The 25091-nt window shown below is 46.0% G+C and overlaps 1 protein-coding gene across 1 annotated transcript in view; it reads right to left on the reverse strand.

The window, feature by feature from the left end:
* Positions 1-24460, reverse strand: part of GPR139 (G protein-coupled receptor 139) — a 43257-nt gene extending 18797 nt beyond the window's left edge. The window contains exon 1 of the mRNA XM_065920310.1: positions 24337-24460. Within this exon, the coding sequence (XP_065776382.1) occupies positions 24337-24460 (124 nt within the window). The remainder of the gene's footprint in view (positions 1-24336) is intronic.
* Between the last annotated feature and the right edge of the window lie 631 nt (positions 24461-25091).

The raw sequence follows: 25091 nt of genomic DNA on the forward strand, positions 1-25091 counted from the left end.
AGACAAAGAGTATGCACTCTGTCAATGTTAGAGAAATAAAAGGGTGACAGATGGATGGATGGATGGGTGGATGAATGGGTTCCCCAAGGCACTCTCTGTGGAGCATTCATCAGCTGGCTGTCACTCCTCAGGTACTCCATTCTGTCCATGATGACACGATCTTATCCCAGTCCTCTGTCTTCTCTCTAAACCCAGTCTCTCTAGGTAGCCTCTTGGCAAAGTTTTCCTGTTTCCTCCTAAGATGGTTGATGGATCTGGGTTCAAATTACCCATTTACTTGTCCAGGCATGATCTTAACTCAGTTTCTTCATCTGTGTGATGGGCACAATACTGTTTCCCAAAGGGCTTATTAAGAAGACTGAGTGGGACTTCCCTGGTGATCCAGTGGATAGGAATCTGGCTGCCAATGCATGCAACATGGATTTGATTTCTGTTCCAGGAAGATTTCACATGCCATGGGGCAACTGAGCCCATGAGCCACAATTACTAAGCCTGCACTCTAGAGCCCGTGCTCCTAACAAGAGAAGCTACCACAATGAGAAGCCTGTGCACTGCAACTAGAGAGTAGTCCCCACTTGCTGCAACTAGACAAAGCCCATGCGCAGCAACAAAGGCCCAATGCAACCAAAAATAAATAAATAAAATTAAAAAAAGAAGACTGAGTAACCTCATACAGTAGAGCATTGCTATTATGCCTAGTATTTAGTAGGTGCTGAAAAGTATTCATCCCAGGTGGCTCAGTGGTAAAGAATCTGCCTGTCAAGGCAGGAGATGCAACAGACGTAGGTTCGATCCCTGGGTGGTAAAGATACCCGGGAGGAGGAATGGCAACCCACAGCAGTATTCTTGCCTAGAAAATTCTGTGGACATAGTGGGATATAGTCTATGAGTCACAAAGAATTTACACGACTGAGCATGCACACACATTTGTACACTGGATGTGATAGCTTCTTTCTTAGATTATCAATTCTTTCCCTTGTTGGAAAGCGGGGAGCACCAACTCGGAAACCAGACTTTGTGGACTTAAATCCCAAGTTTGTCAATTCCTAGCTTTGTGGTCTTGGCTAAGTTATTTAAATACTCTGTGCTTTAAAGTTCCTCATTTGTAAAATGGGGATAATAATTCCTGTCTCCTGGGGTTCTTGTGGGGATTAAATCAAGGGCTGAGAAGTGTGTTTGGCACAGAGTGAGTGCTCAGTAAGGGGTCATTTTGTGGCTCGCCAGCTCAACCCAAGAGACTCAGGGGTGAAGAGGACTTTGTGTGTTCACCAGGACTCCTTACTCAGTCCAGCTTCCTGCCCCTTCCTACCTCCGGGTTGACCAAAAAGTTCCTGTAGTTTTTTATGTAAAAATAAAAGACATATTTTCCATTTTCACCAAGAACTTTACTAAACAATATATTTACCATTTTGTTCCACTACTTTCTGCCATTTTTCAGGCAACTTCATAATTCCATCTTCCCAATACTTTTATTTTTTTGAGCAAAGAACTGTTCTAAGTGCCTTTTACAGTCTTCTAGGGAATTGAAATTTTTTCCATTAAGAGAATTTTGTAAAGGCCAAAATAAATGAAAAGCTGAAGATGTAATGTCTGGTGAATACAGCAGATGAATCAGAACTTCCCAGCCAAGCTGTAACAGTTTTTGCCTGGTCATCAAAGAAACATGTGGTCTTGTGTTCTCCTGTTGGAAGATTATGTATTTTCTGTTGATTAATTCTGAATGGTGTTCATCAAGTGCTGCCTACAGTTGGCCTAATTGGGAGCAGTACTGTTGAAAGTAATTGTTTGGTTTTCAAGAAGGAGTCCATAATAGAGCACTCACTTCCAATCCCACCATATACACAACATCACCTTCTTTGAATAAAGACTAGTCTTTGGTGTGGTTGGTGGTGGTTCATTTCACTTGCCCCGTGTTCCATTCCACATTTTGCACAGTACAGTATCCACTTCTCATTGCCCATTACAATTTGTTTTAAAAATAGAACATTTTTGTTATGTTTAAGTAGAGAATTACATGTGGAAATACAGTCAAGGAGGTTTTTTTTTTTGTTTTTTTTTTTTGTTTTTTTTTTCATTTAACTTATGTGGAACCCAAACATCAAAGTGATTAATATAACCAAACTGGTGCAAATGGTTTTCAACACTTGAATTTCATATTTTGAGTATATAAGCTATCTCCTGTGTAGTATAATGCTGATCGTTCTCAATTAATATCTCAATTTGATCACTATCAACTTCAACTTTTCTATCAAGGTCTTCAGCAAGAAAATTCATATACCATTTTTGACACATTCAATCAGTCATAACCCCTTCTTCATACACTGCACAATTTTTTTTGTATTTCAGTTGTGTTTTTACCTTTCTTGAAATAATAAAGCATACTATGCCAAAAATGTTGCTTTTTTCCCTTCCATCTTCAGTATTAAAATGGCTACATAAAAATTCACCAATTTTGATACTTTTTAAAAAAAAATACATGCTGATATGACAGCCGTCATGATACTATCTAAGAAAATTGTTCTGAATGAAGTTGAAGACAACTAAGGAAATGGCAACCCACTCCAGTATTCTTGCCTGGAGAATCCCATGGATGGTGGAGCCTGCTGGGCTACAGTCCACGGGGTTGCAAAGAGTCGGACACAACTGAGCGACTTATTCTATTCTTCTATTCTAAGTTCTATTAGAGCTATCTTACAGAAGAAAGTGGGCTTTCATGGTGGCTCAGTGGAAAGAATCCGTCTGGAATGCAGGAGCCACAGGAGATGTGGGTTTGATTCCTGGGTGGGGAAGATCCCCTGGAGAAGGAAACAGCAACCCACTCCAGTATTCTTGCCTGGAGAATCCCACGAACAGAGGAGCCTGGTGGGCTACAGTCCATAACGTCGCAAAGAGTCGGACACGACTGAAGTGACTTTGCATGCGGGCACACATGGGAAAAAACCGAACGAACCTTTTGGACAACCCTTAGAGATGTTGACTTCCTGCTGGATACAGGCACCTTGCTACAGCCATGGACGTCCTAGTAAATCAGAGGAAATGGCTTCTTCCTTCCTGGAGCTCCTAGCCTGGCAGAAGCCAGATCGACCCCCAGGGACAAGGTCCACAACAGCGGGAGGAAGCATGCTTTGGCTGTGCTTAGGAAGGGGTGATGAGTCTGACCTAGAGAATCACAGATGGGGGCCCCGAGGGGCCGATTTCAGGCTGCAGGTATGTCTTTGATGTTTTTGAATCAGTTGCCATGTTTACAAACTGGAGTTTTTCATGTCCAATCAAGGATTCGAGCTCTTTTTGAAAACTGGAAGAGGAGGCCACACTGGGCCCACAATTCCGCTTGGGGCTAGCCTCCAGCTCAGCAAGTCCCCATGGGCCTCACTCATGTCTGCCATCTGCCTGCCCCAGCCCAGAGCTGGAGTGGGAGCTGGAGGGAGCCCTGGTGGGAGAAGAGGTGGAGAAGTAACAGCACTTGATTCTAATGATTTAAACTGGGTTTGAGTTGAATTTGAGGCAATGGAGATGCACTGAAGGGCTTTAAGCACTAAAGGGTTTTACTAAGGAAGATACCTGTTGTTTCTATACCTAACCACAGACATCCCTGAAGGTAGATGAGGGGGTGGTGGAGAACAGAGTTTCCTTTACATACCTTGTTGAAACTTTCAAACACGGGTTGGCACTGTAGCTTCCTCTTCTATACAAGTTCTTTTTTCTTCCCATGTCCCCCTCCCTCCTAAACCTCTCTTCCATCTCCCTCCCCACTCCACCCCTCTAGACTGTCACAGAGCCCCCGTTTGAGTTCCCTGAGTCATATAGCAAATTTCCACTGGCTATCCATTTTACATATGGTATTGTAAGTTTCCATGTTACTCTCTTCATATACGCAATAACTCTCCTCCTATGTACAATTTGACAGCAGCAGCAGAAATGCTTAGAGCTACCATCTTTCTGCATAACATGTCCCCTTCTACTCTTAGGCTGGCAGGGGAAACTTCCACAGGATCTGGATGTTCAAGAACATCGGAAATTCTCTGATGCACACCCCCCGCGCACTGCACGCTCTTCAAGGCCACCGTCCTGGTGGATGTTCTGTTCCATGATGGGACCTGCATCCCCCCAGCAGATGCGGGGTGGAAGCGGCAGCACCTGTGCCAGGGGACGTGGACGGACAGGGAACAGGCCATGCCCGGAAGACAATGTCTAATTACCCGGGGGCCTCAGGAAGCAATTTTCTCTGCTTGGAGAAATTGGTTTTTGTGCCTCCAGCCCATGCACACAGCTGAATGACATGTAGGTCAAGGAGCTATAATTATATGGAAATGGATTTATGTTTGGGAACTTCTAAAGACCCACCTCTGCACACTGGGAGGTGGCAGAGAGAGATTAGCTACCATTCTGCCCAAGCTGGGTTCAGCAGGTGAAGGACAGTTTGCTTCTTTGTGATTTTGAGGAGGCCTGTATCTTTTTTGGTTTGGGGACACCTGCCTGAACATCACAGGAGAAGAGAAACCAGCAGTGCCCTTACTAGTGCTGTGATGATGAGCATGGGCACAGGATCCAGATCTGACTCCTACTTGCTGTGTGACCCTGGGCAAGTTACTTAACTTCTCTGTGTCTCCATGTGCGCATCTTGAAATGGAGACAATTGTGAGGACTAAATAAGTTAATGCATCGAAAGTGCTTAGAAAATTTAGGATTGCATAGTAGACATCACTGGAATTATGACCTCAGCTCTCTTGTCCATCCCATTTCACTCACCACTCCTTCCATCCCGGTTTCTCAGTTTAGAGGAAACTTGGCACCTGCAGCAACCCAAACAAGCCCACTGTCTCCAGCTTTGAGCCTTGGCCTGTGGAGTTCTCCCATCCATTTCAATAGGATGACCCTTGTCCTTGACCCTTCGGAGCCAGCTGGTCTAGTCCACCCCTCCCCCCATTGATGCCCCTATGGTCTCCCTATGACAAAATAATCTGCCTCTGCCTCTCTTTCTTTTCTTAGCAGAAATACCATTACCAAGAGAGGATAGGGAAAATGTCAGTAAAAAAAAAAAGCAAGTGTTTTTTTCCCCTTTTAGAAATAAGAGAAAATGTAAGTAATAATAGCAGTAGTAGTAGTAATAGTGATGATGATGATGATGACGACAATGAGTGATTCTATACATTTTTCTGTCATGAAGGAAGTGGTCTTTTAAAAAAATAATATTACTTTATTTCTCCAGGTTTCCACACTGTTTCCATTTTCTTTTCTTTTTTTTGTGGGCCACATCACATGGCTTGTGGGATCTTAGTTCTCTGACCAGGGATTGAACCCAGGTCCTTGGTGGTGAAAGTGCAGAGTCTTAACCACTGGACTGCCAGGGAATGCCTGGAAGTGGTCTTAATAATAAAAAGGATAACTTCTACTTAGCAATCTTATGATAAGTGTTTTACACTCAATTTTCATTGCTGGTTCCCTCACTTTATAGGTGGGTGTTATCAGATCTATCCTATAGAGGAGGGTATTTGGACTGGATTTAGAGACTTGCCCAAGTTTACACAGCTAGTAAGTCACAAAGCGAGGATTTGAACTCAGGTCTGTCCAACTGCAAAGTGTTAACTGCTATACTTTTTAAGAAGTCAGAGGGCCTTGGGACCATAGCTTCTACTGACACCAAATTAGCTGCAGGACTGACTCTGTGCTCACTAGTCTGCTGGTCTGCCACTGACATGGGCACCATCCTGGGGTGCTCCCAACACCAAGGTACTGGACCTTCCTTGCTGCCGCAGGGTAAAAGGGCTTTCCCTACCTGCCCAGGGTTTCCCAGAGTGTAGAGAGCCCTCCTTGGTTGGACAGAGAAGGGATGGGCTTCTTTCTTGGCAGAGGGAACCACAAGTACAAAATCAAGCAAGTGTGAAACCATGCTGTGTTTGCAGAACTGTAAAATGACAGGCTTGGCTAGCATATGGACCATGGGGAAATGAGGTTTGAGAATTCAAGACTGCAGAGTGATAACCTCAGTGAAATTGCTTTGCAAACTCCCAAGGTTGTTGTGGGGATTGAAGGAGACAATGCATGGGAAGCGGCTTTGCAAACTGGGAAAGCACTAGGCAAATGTTAATTATCACAAGATATTTCAGAGGAGCCTCATTGGTATCAGGAATGAGATAGCAGAAAATTAAAATGCCTGTTAATTTCTTTTGAATCCACATTTTCAAAAGCATTCATAAATGAAAAATTCCCATTTCCTTGTTCTCTTCTTTTTTTTCAGATGAGTAGATTGTAATAGATTTTGGAAGCTAATAAAAATATCAGTTGATTTCCTAGTGATTATCAATTACACTACCAGGTTTTGAGACTTGAAATAATTTTTGTTGCTCACCCATAAGACCACATCCAGCTACTACTGTATCTAAATATTTCCTAGAAGCACCCTGTCTTTTCTCTTTCCTCAGGCAGCCTGACACTGGGAGCTCTGGGGTAGGGGACAAGTGTGTGTCTGCCTCATTTTGTGTCTCTAGCACAGTTTCTGGCAGGTAGTAGACACTTGACAAATATTTGTTTAGTGCAGCATCCACGTCTAGATGGCATCATATTATACCTGAGTTACTGCAGGACTTCTCAGTTCCACCCTGGCTCCTGCCCCTCTGTTCCTGAAGCCATTTGTCTACATTTGCTCAAAACCTCAATCCATTTTCCTCCGTCTAATGAAATTGGTAAAACTAACTTAACTAATGTTACATACTAATACTACTACTAATAGAATCCAAATCTACAGTTTAAACAAAATGCTAAGGTAGGAAACTAAACAAAGAGGTGAAACTAGTCAAGAAAGCATAACTGTTCTTATTCTTATTTGCAGATGATATAATAGTATACTTAGAGAACTCAACAAAGTAGTCAGAACATTATTGGAACCAGCAGCTGAGACCTCAAGAGGACCAAAGTCAAATGTAATAACAATAGTTGATTAGAAAATGGAATGGAAAGAAGATTCTATCCACAGCATTCTAAGTTCCCAAAGGTAGGGAGAATGGTCTCCTTTCCACCTCTGGTTTGTACTTTGTCTCCCGGGTCCCCAAGCAGCCCTGCTTGTGTTTGAATTCTCCTTAAATCTCTCACAAAATTGATGGAAAATACCATGGAAATCTCCATTCTTGCTGCAACTGGCAGATGGGCAAACAGGCTCTGGCTCGTGGTGTCTGGGTCAGAGGTCTGTCTTTGCAGTAGCAGTAACTGCGTGACCCTGAGCCACTTAATCACTTACCTTGGGCCTCAGTTTCCTTATCTGTACAATGAAGGGTAATAACAGTGCCTACTTTACTAGGATTAAATTAATTTATTCATGGAAAGTGCTGGAAACAGTGTACAAAGTTCATTATGATTCTACCATCAAGGTTTCAGCGGTCCTGCTTTCCAAGCTGTAGCTGTGGATTCTGCCACAGGGGGATGGTGGAGGAAGAAGTGTGCTGAGGGTTTGGGATATTCACATCACCCTGAGCTTTTCTTTAGTACAGCAGGTTATTACATTATTGGGTAATCGATTGAACCATACAGAATGGACTTTTTAAAAAGCAAGAAGTTGCCAAATATTGACAATTTCACATGATACAACCTAATCATTTTCAATTTACTTGTTTTGTGTACTGGACAGTGTAGTGTACATCTTGAAAGCATGGGAAAAGGGATGTCATTCTCCTTTCTTATCCCCAGTCCTTGGCAGTGGTTCTGATGCTGAAGGAGACGCTCAGTGTGTTTGTGATGAAGAAACAGACTTGTGATCAGAACACACATAGCGTGTCAGGTCCCAGAGGGAAAGAGGGGGTTTCCAGATAGTAGTGGTAAATTTCTGCCCTAACAGCCCCACCCCATCCCCACCATTGCCATCGCCCATCCCAGGACTGCAGTTGATACCTTCCTCTGTGTCCCGTGGTATACCACACCCCACAGATGTATACCACAGAGATGTACCGGCTTTTTCATCTCTTCAACTAGACTGTGCTCTCCCCAAGGACAGGAGCCCAGATCTATTTGTGGCACCAGCAGGGAGCACTCTGTTTTCAAATGAATGAATACTGGACAGTCCTAGCAAGATTCAGAGGGGTGGCTCCACCTTGGGTAGGTGTCATTCCTGTCTTTCATAGCTTTGTGCATTTAGTGGAACATGGAGCCCTGGGTTTGAGGTCCAGGATGTAGTTTTATTTTTTCAAATCTGCCTATTGGGAGTAACTTGGGAAAGCTGTTTGACTCCTCCTAACTCCAGTTTCATAATGGATGAGCAAGCCCTTTGTAAATTTTAATTCACTTTGTATATTGGCCAACACTATATTAACATTAATGGCTATTACTGATGACTTTTTTTAAGGATTAGGAACAGAGCCTGGCACATAATAGGTGGTCAATAAACATTCACCACATGAACTGGGTTTGGAATTCTGAGCACTTGACTGAAGTGAGTTTGCTTCTGGCTGATAAAGGACACCTTGGAAGTCTCTGGAAGGTGGCAGAATTTTTCAGGGAGTCGTTTCATCACAATATGCTACTTAAAAAAAAGCAGCTCAATTTCCATTTTGTAGGTTAGGTGTGGGGTGGAGAGGGAATTCACCTTCCCGTCCTTGCTTAAAAATAATTTCAAGTAATTAAAGCATCTGCTTGGGGAAAGGGCAATAGGGACACCAGGAAGTGTCCTCAATCAGAAAGGAAGACTTAGTCCCTCAAAATGCCTGCAAAGACCAGGCTGGGAGGGTGAACCAAGGCAGAGGTCTGTAGACACAGCATTTTTCCTCTTATTCTCTGAATACCAATATCCACGGCAGGCCCAGTGGCGGCTCAGGCACAAGCAGGGGTGCACAGGATTGTCACAGCTCAGATCTGCTGCTCAGTGGCTGAATTCTCTTGGGTGGCTCACTGTATTTCTCAGAGCCTCAGTTTCCCCACCTGCCACAGAAGTTCCAACCTCACAGCCATTGCTGTGAGGATTAAATGAGGCATTGTGGAGCAAAACGTTTGATCTGGTGTTTGTCTCAGAGTAAGTGCTCAGTAATGGTAGTGGTGGCGATGACGATGTTACGGTCAAGATGTATTTTCAGTCTCTTCAAGATTGTTAAGGAAGTTACACTTATGGAATTGAGAAGGCAGTCATCTGTTTATTCATCCATCCATCTGTCTATCCATCCACCCATCCAATACTTACCAAACCCATTGGCATGTGCCAATACCAGAGGGCACTGGAATCAATGAGAGGATTCAGACTCTATGCCTACTGTCAAGGGCACATTGCCTAACTCAGTATCTTTTTGCTGCTTCCAGGCAGAGGTAAGTTTGAGTTCCTACATGAATTTCAATGCCTCGCCCTCACTTCTGTTAAAGAATGTGTCATATTGTATTATGATTGTTGATTTGCTTTTTTACCTAACTAGAGGGTGAGTGCTTTAAGGGACCATTTCACTGTATCTTTTTCTTTCCCTCCATCATTATCCCCTATAACCTTCAGCTCAAATTAGGGCCTCATGAAATGGAGCAGGATACTTTATGTAGCCTAAGAGCCCAAGTGGGGATCAGATAGGAAATCCTTGTCAGCCTTATTTATTAAGCACCCACTACACCCTTGATGTACATGATGTCATGTATTCTCAGCAAGGTGGGTACTCTTAATCTTATGTAGTAGATCTGGAAATAGAGGCTCAGAGAAGTTAACTGCATACACCTAGAAAGTCCAGTGGGTCTCAAATCCAGGTCTTAGCAACTTCTTTTCTTGCAATAAAGCATTTAGAATGGTTGGAAAGTGGCTATGAGATAAAAAGTGTGAGGGCGTAAATGGACATGGAGTGTGTGTGTAGCATATACATAGCTACATTTGAGGAAAGGCATTGACACAGAAAATTCAAAATCCTAGAGGGGCCAGGCAGAGGACAGAAGTGAGGGACGCAGGCCAGGTAGAAGAAAAAAATCTTTGTATTGGGCGTGAGTAAGGAGAGGTGGGGCTGAGGTAAACTGACAGCACCAGCTCCCTGCAAAGGTGGTCGCGGCTTCCTGGTTCTGGCCGCTTGACGACAGTCAGCGAGAGCTCAGTTTGGGCAGACTTTAAAATTTCTCAAGAGTCCTGAGAAATGTGAATTGTTATGAGCTTCTCTCTGAAAGTTACTAGGGAAGGTGCTGCTTTTTAAGAAAACCTTGAATAGGCTTCTCTCATATTCTGAAAAGTCTGAGTTTCCAGTCGGCCGCCGGAAGCTGTGACCCCCGGTCTAGACCTCTTCCGGAAGTGAAACGAGGGCTTTGAGAAAGGTGGAGTTAATCAGCAAGCATCTGACCAGCATTCAGTGCCGGCAGTGATTAAGAAAAAAAAGTCATTTCATTTCTCAGAGTCCGCCTCTTCTGGCCAGAAGCTCTCCCCTGAGAAGATCCAAGAGCCCTTTCTTCCCTCATCCACACACCTCTCCATCCATGGTCAAGATGTCTTCAGCGTCTCCACCACAGTCTTGGGGACACTATTCCCTTCCTCCTACTGGACCCTAGTCCTCAGAGCTGAGTGCAGCCACGGTGACGACGTCCTGCTGCAGCGCCGGCCACAACTCGCTCCCGTTCCTTTTTGTCAAGTGACAGAGCTGAAGGTGACTTACTGCTCTCGCCCAGGCACTCGCCTCCTCTGATCAGAACTCTCCGCAACTGACAGCTGGGTCATCAGCGGGACTTGCCCGGGGCCACGACCCCGATCAGGGCTCTTCCAGCGCAGGGTCCCCCACCGCCCCGGAGCAGGCACATGTCCGAGGACATCCTCAGTTGGCTCACTTCTCTTGGCTGCCTGTTTTACTTGGAGACGGAGGACATGGTGGATGGGGCAGGAGTGGGAAGTGGGGTGGGCTGTACACGTGACCTTCGACCCACACTCCCACCGCGTGCCCTGCCCTGTGCCAGCCCCCGGAGGCCCTTCACACCCCTTTCCACGGCAGCCACCTCCTCAGCCTCTCCCCTCCCACCACCTTCCCTCGATTCTTCTCACGGCAGCCAGACAGGTCTTTGAAAAACTCAAATTAGGTCGTGTCACCTGCTTAATGTGTCTTGTAACACTTAAGAGTAAAACCCAAGCTCCTCATGGGCCCCAAACGCCCACACCTTCCAGCCTGCGACTCCCTGGTCCCCACCTCTCGGCGTCACATCCCAGCCCCCAGCCCTGCCTTCCTGCTACAGCAGCGCACCCCCTCCCCCGCTTTCACACTCTGCCCGCCCCTTCCTTCCCCGCCGCCATGCCCCTCCTTCTTGTCATTCCAGCCTCCGCCCAGACATCACACCGCTTCTCCAGGGAACCCTGTCCTGCACCCCTCCCTCCCCCACGTCTTCTTATCCTCTCAGACTGTATCAGCATCGAATGTGACTTTGCGGCTGCACTGTTTCCTCGCTCACTGCTGTCTGCCTCCTGGAGGGCCTGCTGCCTCCCTCAGTGCCCACAGGGGTGCCCCCGCACCTGATAGGGTGTTCACAGACATATGCGCAGTGGGAGACTGAGGCTTGAAGATGGGGAGAGATCTCATGGCTGGCAAAATGGCACTGAATTCCTAAACCGTTGTTACTTCTGTGATCCCTCCGGCCATGAGCAGTGCAGTTCTGGAAGGATCCTGGGTGTGGAGGGCGGACATGTGTGGGAACCGTGCTCTGTGAAGGTCAAGAGCTCGTGGGGCCTGTGATTCCTTTAAGGCACATCCATCCCGTCCTCGGAGAAGGCAATGGCAGCCCACTCCAGTACTCTTGCCTGGGAAATCCCATGAATGGAGGAGCCTGGTAGGCTGCAGTCCATGGGGTTGCGAAGAGTCAGACACGACTGAGCTTTCACTTTTCACTTTCATGCATTGGAGAAAGAAATGGCAACCCACTACAGTGTTCTTGCCTGGGGAATCCCGGTGACAGAGGAACCTGGTGGGCTGCCGTCTATGGGGTTGCACAGAGTCGGACACTACTGGAGCGACTTAGCAGCAGCAGCACCACCCCCTCCTCACAGCACTGGCCCCTGCAATCACCGCTCTGTTCTATCACCTTCCAGGGACGCCACTGCTTTTCTTCCAAGAGGCAGATGATGGCCCTTGTCAGCAGGTTCTGTGGAGCTGAACCGTGGGGTGAGGCCAGGAATGCTAACAGCAAGGGTTGCAGTCAGAAGAGAATCACAGGCCATTCTCTTCCTTTGACTATGGAGTATGTGTCTGTGTGGGGGTGTGTGTATGTGTGCATGTCTGTATGTGTGTGTCTGTGTGTCTGTTTGTGAGTGTCTGTGTGTGTGTGTAGAGGCCCTCAGTTGAAGAGATATGGCTGATAGCTTGCTCTGCATGTAGCTGAAAATGATAAGAAATGTCTGTGGCAGAAAAGCAACTCTCTGGGCTCTAGCAAGAGCAAATGATGGGGAAGGATAGAAGTTGCTGGTGGACACATTAGTCCTCACACTGCAGAGTGTGTTGTCCCAGCTCAGGATCAGTGTGCATGGTTTTAATGAAACTCTGGCTTTCCCTTCTGCTTGCATCTCATACTGTGCTCTCCCCCTGCCTCAGCCACCTTACTCCCAGACTTGGGTGTGTTTTCTGTTCAGCTGTGCAGGCACCGGGTTCCCTCCTGAAGGGTGGCTTCACAGCCTGCTCCTGTTGCCCTCATCCTTCCATCCTTTCTTTCCTCAGCATCAGGTTTCGGCTGTTCCCCTTGAGGCTCCCTATATGTGCAGGTCCCCACGTGCCCTTCTCTGCTTCATGATCTTTTCACAGGTGACTGCTTACATTTATTAGGGTTTCTGATCATGCTGGTTTCCCCCATCTCTCTGTGTGTGTGTGTGTGTGTGTGTGTGTGTGTGTGTGTGTGTGTGTGTGTGTGTGGTTGTGTGCACATGTGCACAAAGGCAAGGTGGGGAATCTCTTTTGGTTTACTGCATGCCAGTACAGTGCCTGGCACTTGGCACTGCCAGTTACATGGACAGGTGGATGGATGGAGGGATGGGTGGATTAGTGAATCAATGAATGCAGAATGCGGAACTGTACTCTCTGGTTTCTCATCTCATCCTTCTTTGTCATGGGGCAAAATGAATACATATCTATGGGATAAAAGCCTACCTTCCCCTAAATGTAGTTCAGCTGGTCATGCCTTTCCTCAAGAGAAGTCCCAGTTATTCTGCTTTCACTTGGTAGGAAGGCCAAATTCCTAAGTCATCCATACAGAGAGGTTCCTTCCCTTTGAATTCCACTGGGACCCAGGGTAGCCACCTCCTCCCCACATGGTGCTCCTAGTTTCCTTACATTTCCTTTGGTGGAGGTGGACATGGCAGGGTTATTCCCCTTGCTGTGACCAGAGCTTACTTAATTTGGAATCTGGAAGGTTTGGGGTCAAGTTCACCCCTAATTAGCTATGAAACTTTGGGGGAACTTGCCCTCTCTGGGTCTCAGTTTCTTCATCAAGAGCATTCTATTAGATCAGTGTTCCCCAGATTTTAGTAACTGACCCATTAATGTTGTGACTTTTGCCATATTCTGTGTCCTGTGTACTATTATTTATTTAACACCTTGTTTTAAAGTGATATGCCTTTTTTCTTGAATTTATACTTTATACAATACTACTCTCCAATATAAATGTAATGTGAACCACATGTGCACTCTCGTTTCTAGAAGTCACATTAGAAAAAAATAAGAAACAGGTGACATTAATTTTAACAATATATTTTATTTAACCTTGTTCATCCAAAATGTAATCAATAGAAATTATCCAGATATTTAACTTTTTTTCATATTAAATGTCCAAAGTCTGCTATATTTTTTTATACTTCCTGCACATGGAATGCTATGCATGCTAAATTTTCACTGAAAAACCTTGATCTGTTTAGATGTCATGAAATGTACAGTTGAAAGAACAGACTCACATACTCATGTTGTTCCAAACAAACAGTTATTTTCTAATAACTGAGTCGAGTATCAGATTTTAATTGTAAATTAATTGAAATGAAATGAAATAAAAAACTCAGTTCTGAAAGTTGTACTAGCTAAATGTCAAGTGCTCCATAGCCACATGTGGCTGGCGGTGACTATACTGGAGAGCATGGACATGTGACAATCATACATGTCACAAACAAACCCACCTCCCTGTTGTAAACAGAAGGTAGCCTTAAAAATAAATACAATGACAATACAAGAGTGACATTAAATTCTCACTAGATACCGCTTCCTGCCGAGGTGCTGAGCTCTAGATCTGCTGTGTGTCTGCTAGAAAGGGAGATTTTTAGCACATGTGAAAAGGTGTTAAAGACACACTGGCACCTAGCTGACACTCTCCACTCTCCCTTTGATGGAATTAGAAGGATTAAGAAAACTGAAAAGGGATTTTGATGCTGCAGCCTTGTATCACCTAAAATAATCCTACATAAAACAACAACAAGACCTCTCCCCCTCCCCCCCACCGCATCTAGATGATCACTCTTAGCTCTAAAAGTAGCCTTTTGCTCCTTTATTTTTACCACTTTGTTTCCTCTTCAGAGACCACTAGCATGCGATCTTGTAAAAAGTGAACTAAGCAAGACTTGGAAAAACTAAGTTCTGGTTCAGACTTGGCCATTTCCAGCTCTGTGATTTTGGGTGAGGTCTCAGCTTCCTCATTTTGGGAAATGGGAGTGTTTAAATTCACCAAAACCCAGCAACCGTGGAGTGGCAGGCTCTGGGCCCTGGCTAATCTCCAATTATCTCATTTTGTCCATACCATCAACCCTATGAGAAAGGAACTGTTCCCCTCTCTCTGCAGAGAGGAATGTGGAGGTTCAGAGGGCTTTGAGCAACCTGTTAGAGCCCCACCAATAGAAGCCACAGATTTAGAACCTGAATCCATGTCTGGGGACCACTGAATGATCACTGTCAGATTCGCAGGGCAATTCCCTTCCCCCTAAATGGTAGGCTTTCAAGACACTGTCAGCATAAAGTTTGTGGATTTCTTGGAACATTTCCTTCCAGTTTATGCCAAGTCCCTGGTTTTCTGAGTTGGTTTGCTTTTCTGTGGGTATGATTTACCCACACTTTCTTTTGGTCTCCTTCTCTATTATTTTTTGCTCCTCCCTTCAGCTTGTTTTTATTCTTGACTCACTGCAACCTGCTTGATGTTTCTTAGTCCTTCTTGAAGTTCTGCCCACTTTGGAGTTTGTGAATTGGCAGCCTGGTGGGCTGAATCAAACTTGCAGACATGTTTGATTTGGCTCAGGTGGGGCTGGCTCACATAGTGATTTTAAAATTTTTGAATTTCGGTGCCAACATTGAAACACTGGGCATTTCATGTAAATATCTGGATTTCTAGAGTTTTTAGAACAATTTATAACACTGGGCAATTGGCTGGAAAGCTGAGTGGTGGTAGCACTTTCTAATCCCCTAGATCCTCCTCCTCCCTATCGTCTATCAGCCCCACCTCTCAGTCCAGACTGAGTGTCAGTTGTCAGCTGTCATTGCACATGTGCTTCCATTTTCTGATAATAAAGCTGGACAGCAGTGCCAAATACTGCTCTGTCATTTTCTACTTGTGTGACCTTGGGTAAGTTACTCATTGTTCTTATCTGAAAATGGGCATAATAATTGTCCATGCCTCAAAAGGTTGTCATGAGAATTAAATAAGCTAGACTGGCTCCAAATCGGGAAAGGAGTACGTCAAGGCTGTATATCGTCACCCTGCTTATTTAACTTCTATGCAGAGTACATCATGAGAGATGCTGGACTGGATGAAGCACAGGCTGGAATCAAGATTGCCAGGAGAAATATCAATAACCTCAGATATGCAGATGACACCACCCTTATGGGAGAAAGTGAAGAAGAACTAAAGAGTCCCTTGATGAAAGTGAAAAAGGAGAGTGAAAAAATTGGCTTAAAACTCAACATTCAGAAAACTAAGATCATGGCATGTGGTCCCATCACTTCATGGCAAATAGATGGGGAAACAATGGAAACAGTGACAGACTTTATTTCTGGGGGGCTCCAAAATCACTGCAGATGGTGACTGCACCCATGAAATTAAAAGACGCTTGCTCCTTGGAAAAAAATTAAGACCAACCTAGACAGCATATTAAAAAGCAGAGACATTACTTTGACAACAAAGGTCCATCTAGTCAAAGCTTTAGTTTTTCCAGTAGTCATGTGTGAATGTGAGAGTTGGACTATAAAGAAAGCTGAGCACCAAAGAATTGATGCTTTTGAACTGTGTGTTGGAGAAGACTCTTGAAAGTCCCTTGGACAGCAAGGAGATCCAACTAGTCCATCCTAAAGGAAGTCAGTCCTGAATATTCATTGGAAGGACTGATGCTTAAGCTGAAACTCCAATACTTGGCCACCTGATGTGAAGAACTGACTCATTTGAAAAGATTCTGATGCTGGGAAAGATTTAAGGCAGGAAGAGAAGGGGATGACAGAGGATGAGATGGTTGGATGGCATCACCGACTCAATGGGCATGAGTTTGAGTAAGCTCTGGGAGCTGGTGATGAACAGGGAGGCCGGGCGTGCTGCAGTCCATGGAGTTGCAAAGAGTCGGATACGACTGAGCAACTGAACTGAACTGAATGTATGTAAAGTGCTTTGAAGAATCTCCAGCACATAGTAAGTGCTACATAAGTGTGAGCAATCATTAAGAGGAAAGGGCAATGTTTTTGGTACATGTGTCTCTATCATTGAGGAAAAATGAAATAGACTGAAAGAGTCACATGCTTTCAGCAAAACAGCAGGAAAGCACAATTCTTTGGATAAGTGAAACAGTTCTTAAAATGGGCCCATTTTGTTTATTTACACTGTCGGGCTGCCCCATGCAGGTATCTGAATTCAAGACTGCCCCACTCCTAGCACTGCAGAGCCGCATCTCCTATAAACATCATCCACGTATTTCAGATCCACATAGAGGCTCAGTGGCAGGATCTGTGTTCACCTCCCTTCCCTCTTCTGTTCACCATCCTAGCTGCAGCACGCAGTGTGAACTTGCTGGTGGCGCTTGTCATTCTCTTCACTAGTTTTAGCTGAAGACCATTTCATGACCTGGACTGATATTATTTCTGGAGGCTTCACTGAGCTACAGGCAACTCTCTTAGGGGTACAAATTCCCTATGCTTATGATGGCACTGATTGCTTAATCCATTGGATCATTCTCTCCTAGTTTGCCAGGACACGGAGCTTCATGTTTGGTGGGTACACTTGGAGTGGAATTGTGCATTTATGGAAAAGACCTATGTACAAAGCAGTCTGTGGCTTAGGGGATTTACAATGCCAAACACACTGACATGTTTGGCAATAAAAACAATGGGAGCTACTATTTATTGAGCTTCTACAATGTGTGAGGGACCATGCAAAGCCTTTTCATGTTTTACTTCAAATTGCTACAAAACATGCAGGGAATAGAAGGTTAATACCATTTATTGAACTCTTAGTCAGAGGCAAGGATCACAAAGCTACTGTTCTGGACTCCAGCCCAAGGCCAGTCCAGACAGCCTTCGGCATAGCTACCTCATTGGCCTGTACTAAAATCCCATCAATGGGCCGTGTCTCCAACTGGCAACACAAGTTGAGTTCAGCTCTCTTGGGCCTTTAACAAACTCATTAAGAATGACTTGTCCAAGGTCACACAGTGGGTTATTACCAGAACCAAGCCTGGAATTCAGGACTCCTCATGCAATGCTCTTTCTCCCACTGTTATAACAAGGATCCTAAGACCAAATGAGAATTAAGAGGGCCCAGACAGGTTACCGAGAATTAGGTGCACCACATAGGGACTCTCTCGAACTGGGGTGCATGTGTTCTTTTGAAGGGGTAACCATTAAATAGATTGGACAAATATACAATGGAATTGTATATACAAATATACAATCACTTCATTAAAGAAGGAAAAAGCATTATATATACTATTTTGGGTTATTGATATATGAAGTGAGAAAACAGCAAGATATAGGATGGTGTGTATTATGTGCTCAAGAGAATAAAAAAAAAGGGAGACTTGAAATCCCTGATTCATATTTTCTTGTATATATATATACACTAAAAAACCCTGAAATAAATTGGAAATTAGACACTTTTTAAAATTAAAAAAGCAGACACATCACTTTGCTGACAAAGATCCATATAGTCAAAGCTATGGTTTTTCCAGCAGTCATGTACAGATATAAGAGTTGGACCATAAAGTAGGCTGAGCACTGCAGAATTGATGCTTTTGAATCATGGTGCTAGAGAAGACTCTTGAGAGCTCCTTGGACAGCAAGATCAAACCAGTCACTCCTAAAGGAAATCAATCCTGAATATTCATTGGAAGGACTGAGGCTGAAGCTGAAGCTCCAATATTTTGGCCACCTGATGTGAAGAGCCGACTCACTGAAAAAAGACCCTGAGGCTGGAAAAGATTGAGGGCAGGAGGAGAAGGGACTGACAGAGGATGAGATGGTTGGATGGCATCGCGGACTCGGTGGACATGAGTTTGAGAAAGCCCTGGGAGACAGCAGAACACAGGGAGGCCTGGCGTGCTGCAGTTCATGGGGTCGCAGAGAGTCAGGACTTAGTGACTGAACGACAACAAAGAGACTAATACAGAGATTACTTTGTGTGGCGGTGATGATGGGATGGTTTTGGGTATTGATCAGCAGGGGAAAGGAAATGGGAGGGAGACTTTGCAATGTGTGCCTTTTCTATACTACTAGGTTTTCAAGTACTATGAATGTTATTACCTGTTAATGTGCGTATATACACACACACACACATACACACACACACACACACACAGTTACATAGGAAAGGCAAAGCAGCCTATTCCTCAGCTCTAGCTGACTGCTACTTTCTGGGAACGTGAGTCTAATATTTTCAGTTTTGTTTTTTTAAGATAAACTGGAAAATATATTTTTTTAATCCACCCTCCCCACTGCTTTTTTTTTTTTTACAACGTGAGAGTTGAAATTGAGTGGGCTTTTTTTTTTTTTTTCCAGTTTTATTTATTTATTTATTTTTGGCTGTACTAGGTCTCCGCTGCTGTGAGAGAGCTTTCCCCAGATGCGGTGAGCCGGGGCTCCTCTCTAGTTGTGGTGCTTGGGCTTCTCACTGCGGTGGCTTCTCTTGTTGCAGCGCACAGGCTCTAGGCGTGTGGGCTTCAGCAGTTGCAGCGGGGCTCAGTAGCTGCAGCTCCTACATTCCACAGCACAGGCTCCATAGTTGTGGTGCGCAGGCTGAGTTGCTCTGCCAGATGTGGAATTTTCCTGGACCAGGGATTGAACCTGTGTCTCCTGCACTGACCTGTGGATTCTTTACCACTGAGCCACCAAGGAATTCCGATTTTTAATTTAAAATTGTCCATTGCTAATATGTAGAAATGCAGTTGGGTTTTTGCATATTAACAGTGTGCAAACATTTTGAACTCATTAATTTTTGTCCTTAGGAGCTTCTATTGTGGAGTCTTTGTAATTTTCTATGAAGGCAATTATATCATCTGTGAATAGAAACAATTTAATTTCTTTCTCCATGTATATCTTTTTCTCCCTTTTTCTTGCCTTATTGCACTGGCTAGAATGTCCAGTATTATGCTGAATAGGAGTGATGAGAACATCCTTTCCTTGTTCTAGATCTTAAGGGGAAGGCATTTCATCTTTCATCATTAAATGTGATGCTAGTTGTAGGTAATAGATGCTCTTTATCAGATTAAAGAAGTTTTCTCTCTGTTCCTAGTTTGATAAGTTTTTTATCAAATGGATGGATACTGAATTTTGTCAAATATTTTCTGCATCTATTAAAATGATAATATAGAATTTCTTTTTTAGTTTGTCAGTATGGTGAATCACATTGTTAACATGGTGAATGGTTTTCAATTATTGAACCATATTATAACTATATTATATTCCTGGGATAAGTCCAATTTAGTCTTGTGTATTATGTTGGCTAATATGTTCATTTGGGTTTTCTATAAGGCATTATGGAAAAACTTGGACAAACTTTTTGGCCAGCTCAATATTATATTATATATGTAATAATATATATTACATTATTATATATTTCTGGATTAGAGTTGCTAATATTTTGTTAAGGATTTTTACGTCTATGTTCATGAGGACTATTGCTTGCTAGTTTTCTTATAATGTTTTTGTCTTGTTTTGGTATTAGGGTAAAGTTGATGTCATAAAACAAGTCAGGAATTTTCCCTTGATTTCTCTAATTTTTAAATGATGAAAAAATGACTTATAGAGTGCTTGCTGTGTGCCAGGCATTGTGTTAAGTGCTTAACTTATTTAATCCTTACAGGAACCCTATGACTCCATTATTGTCATCATCCTCACATTACAAACGGGGAAACTGAGGCACAGAGGAGTTAAAGTCACTTGCCTAAAGGCACACAGCTTCTAAGTACCAAAACCAAGACTCAAACTCCAGAAGTCCAGCTTCAGGTTGGGTACTCTTTAATCTGTTCACTACACTTTCTCCAAAGATGTTTACAGGCAAAAGAGAACACATCTAGAGGGCTCAGACCAGTTTAGCAGCCACCATTCTTCCACCTATGGTTTAACAACAGTAACTAGCACATGTCAAAGCACTTACTACCTGATAAGCTACAGCCTCATCTCCTCCTTTTCATCCTGCACCAACCCTCAGAGGCAGACAGACAACTGGGCAAATGCTCCCTTCTGCTGGGTGGCACGTGGTTTCAGGCTTCATCTCCCTCACGTTGTCTCCCTTAACATTCATTGTGCCTTTTAGAAGGAAAAGTTTTAATAACATCTCTTTCAAATCTCAGTATAATTTTGTGCTGCTCCTTCCTTATCAGGCAGGCTCACTGGTCCTCTCTCCTGCTCTCTTTCCTCAAGCATTCAGGCTCATCTTTTCCTCCTGCACTGCCTTCTGCTTTGCACTGTCTTGTCCCAGCTGGCCCAACCAGGGTACCCAACTAGATTTTGTTGGCTTATTGTATGTGTTTTGAAAAGTTGGAAACATCTTGCTTATTTTAAAAGGAGGAGGAAAGAGACGGAGTTTTAAGAACAGCTGGGACACCAATCTTCTCCACTGAGCACACAGCAAAAAGGACTGAAGTTACTTAAATAACGTCTCAACAGTAATGAAGGTATTGGATGCAATGGAAAGGACAGGTGTTTGCATGCCGGTCGGACTGCTCAACTATAGACAAGATGCTCCATTTCTCAGAATCTCAGTTTGCTCCTCTGTAAAATGTGTTCAGGATATGCATACATCATGGGGGCATTCAGTGCCACAATATAAGTATGTAATACAGGGAAAAAAATCCAGTGTGGAGAAAGCATTGAGTGACAGTGCTTTCCACAGTCTGGGCACTGTGGTAAGTCATTTTAACATAGGTTATCTTACTTAACCTAAACTGCCTGGGTGCTCCACCCATTTTATGGGTGGGGAAAATTGTGGTGCAGAGAGTAAGAATTCTCAAGTGACAGAGCTTTGCCTATATACCATGTTAGAAACCCCTGTATTTCCCACCAGACCAGTTAAATTAGACTGTCTGGGGCAATTCCTAGAGGCAGGGGATTGGACCAAATGGCCTTTCCCAAGCTCTTCCTCTCAATCTAGAGGCTGAAGGGGCTAAGAAACAGCCTTGCTTTTCCCTAGTTACTGGCTCCCCTGTTGCCAACACTCAGCCACTCCCTAGCCCTCTACCACCACAGTGAGAATTTGAAATTGGGGTGAGTCCACTGCCAGAAAAAGTGATTCAATTAAAATCTCAGTTTTCAACAATATTACCAAGCTCTTCGGTCTGTTACTTCACACCCAGCATAGCTGAGCCTCGGAAGCAGGGTAGTGAGGGTTTGCTAATTGTTGGGGGCGGGGGGCAGCGCGGGGAATACTGAACTGAGCTCTGCCCGAGAAGCCGGCACTGAGCCCAATGCTCTTCTCAGCATGCCTCCAAGTCCTTCCCCTGGCTCAGGCAGGGCTAAGCAGCCCCTGTCCTTCCTACAACTGAATCAGCTTCATGATAACCACAACTGCAGCAGCACACACAGTAATCAATGTGTGGTGTCTTGGGCACTGAGCTGAGCGCTCGACTTGCACCCTCATCTCCATCAACATCTTTACTTCTCATTACAATTTCAAGGGTAGCTACTCTCATTATGCCCATTTCACAGAAGGGGAAACTGAGGCACGGAGACATTAAAAAGTTCATAGATTAACAGCCAACTCTGCTTCATTCTACAGTTTGCCCTCTTAGTCACTAGGACGTATTTTTCGTCCTTGTGGTTTTAAGAGAACGACTTAAGGATGTCACCCTTGAACTACCTTGCAAGCTATTAACCAAGCTGTTACCAGCCCATGACCTTCCCGCAAGCCTGGCCTCTCCAGTGGTTCTTCTCCAGGATGTTTGGTCCCTCTGCATCCATCTCTTAGCTCCCTGATCTCAGAGACTGTGTCTTAGGGGTCTCTGAGTCATCTCTTCATACCTCCTCAGCTCTTGGCACAACAGTAGGTGGTCATAACTCTGAATGTATGAACACATCAATGTCCTCCAAGTTCGAATCAAAATTCCTCACTCTTAAATCTCCAAGCCCTGGGCTCAGCCCTAAAGAGTCTGTACCTGGCATAAGACAGGTGCCGATGCCAATGGGCCAGGAAGGTCTTAGCAGGCATGGGGGTTAATCTGTAAATGTGTGTAGTACCTTTACTCCCACCCTGAGGGGTGTGAAGATATGAGCTGTCCCTCCTTCTCCCCATCCTCATTTCCCTGCTCTGGACCCTTAGAGCCTTTCCTTGTCTCTATGGTTCTGCGCCTCAAGGGGTTTTCAGAAGAAAAGCCTGAGAGAGTGGTAACTTCAGTCTAAAGAGGAGATGGAAGGGTGACTGGTGGGAGTCAGATACACTCTGGTGTGAGGGCTAAAAGGAAAGGGGGCTCTGCCATTTCTGTGGTTCAGCAAATAAGCAACCGTCTCAAAAATACTCCCCAAAGGAGAGTTCTGGAGAGGTTCAGGAGGGCCACGGGGTGGGGGCGGGGAGGTGGGAGCTGGGCCCAAATCGATCCCAGCTTGGGGTAATTATAGGACGAGTGCCCGCCACCCCAGCAGGCGAATAAGGCTAGCTCTCTGCCAGGGCGGCCAGAACAATTAGTTAGTAATAAAAGCCTCATCACTCATCGGCAGAGAGGCTCTGTCTTAGCAAACTTGACGCTTTCTCCTACCTGCCAGATTTGGAAGAGGAGGGATTTATTTAAATAAGGCAGAGGCCGTGGCTACCAAGTTGAATGTTTTGGAAAGGAAATCTCAGCCAGGCTCTCAGAAATCTAGCTCCCAAGTTCCCAGGATCCTGAAGGCAGCAGGGTAGATGATGCTATGATTCTAGGCTTTAGGTAGGACTGGATTTTTTTTTTTTTTTTTTCTATTTCTTTCTGTCCCTCTCTCCCATCTGCCTGCAAGTGATCTTCAGGAATATATCTGCTACAGAGATTCAGGGGACTGTCTCAGGGACTATCTGGAAGAAATGTCCATCTCCAGTTGGAGCCCCCCCAAACCCTTTCTCGTCTCAAGGGCCCTGGCAAACACCAACTCCCCACTTTCTCGCGTCGGCAACGCCCCCTGCCCCCCCCCCCCTCCCCCAAGCTCTCTTCAGGAATTCAGTATAAGTCTCAGCTGCACTTCGGACAGCAAGCTAAGATGTGGGACCAGACTGACATCTGCAGCGGCAGTGAGCTGCCCAGGGTGGGTGAACTGGGAGGCAAAGCCAAGGGGTGAGGCAGGTCCTCAAGGAGACCGTGACCCCCTGCGGTGGCGGCCTCGGTAGCCCGCATGTCCCTCCGCACCCTTGCCCTGTCCAGGGCATGGTCCTGGAGCCACCCTGACACTTTCCTCAGGGTGGCAGCGGGGGGCTCATCCCTTGCTCCATCCCAGCAACCCCCGGAACAAGAGAGTGCCCAGGATCAGGGTTTCCAGCGTCCTCTGGGGTCAGGCGGCGCGGGGCAGAGGTGCCCCTAATCTGGGTGGACGTGGGGGGCGACGGGAGAGAGGAGGCCCCCATGACACCATCTGTCCGGACTTGCAGTCGAGTCACACGCACACACACAGCCCTCCCTGGAGCCCCTCGCGGACGCCAGGCCGAGCCCTTCAGTCGCGCACACAAATACACACCGAGGAGCTCGAACCCCGCTCGCTTGCACCGACCCCACACACACCCTGGCCCATCGCCCGCCGCGCACACTCTTGAGACGCACACACACACACGCACCGTCCCCGCCAGGCCACCGCAACTTCCTCTCAGCCCCCAGAGTCTGGAAATGTCCGCAGTTGCCCGGAAAGGCGTAAACTTTTTGCAGAGGGGGCGCCAGGGATCTCACTCAGAAGGTGGCCAGGCCCGGCGGCCCTGGGCAGGGCTCGCCCCGCACTCTCCGGGCTCCCGGCTTCCCTCCCTCTCCCCCACGCCCCTCACCTGGTAAACCGAGGCACAGCAAGAGGCTGTAGTAGACCACGGGCACGAAGCCCAAGCCGCAGGCCGAGCCGGGGGACCAGGACTGCGAGCTGTTGGCTGCGAGGTGGGCGTGCGTGTGCTCCATGAGCGCGCCCCTCGCTCCCCGCAGCTCGGCGCCCGGCCTGCCAGCCCCGCTCCGGACGCCGGCTCGGTGGTGGCGACCGCCTAGGCAGCAGCCGGAGCAGCAGCGCCTCTCTCCCCGCAGGACTTGCTTCTACCCTTGGCCGCGGTCCCCTCCGCTCCCTCCGCACCTGCCCGCCTGGAATCCCGGCTCAGCCCTCCCGCAGGGCGCAGGGCGCTGGGCGCTGGGACTCGGGAGGGGCTCCCGGAGCCCATTAGTGCGCCTCCCACCTCGGGCTCGCTCGGCTCCCGCCTCGGAGCCGGGGGGCTGGGACGCCGGTCCCCGCAGCCAATCAGCAACTGTCTGGACCCGGTGGAAGGAAGGGGTGGAGGGGTGGGGTGAGAGGCTCTGGAGGAAGGGGGTCCCAGCTGCTCCTCTCTGCTCCAGATTCTGGAGACGTGAACTTAGACCTGAGAACCCCAAAGGAAGACTGGGTGGAAACAGGCTACCTTCATCTCCAACCCTCCGCCCCCCGCCCTGAGTGGGAGGGGCGTGGTGTGGGTGGGACCTGCTTCTCCAGCAAAGGTTCTGTACTCGGCGGTGTGTCCTCGGTTAGCCTTTCTCGACCTTCCCCGCATCCAGCTCTCTTCTCCCC

The sequence above is a fragment of the Muntiacus reevesi genome, chromosome 2 (assembly GCF_963930625.1).
Source record: "Muntiacus reevesi chromosome 2, mMunRee1.1, whole genome shotgun sequence".
Classification (NCBI taxonomy): Eukaryota; Metazoa; Chordata; class Mammalia; order Artiodactyla; family Cervidae; genus Muntiacus; species Muntiacus reevesi.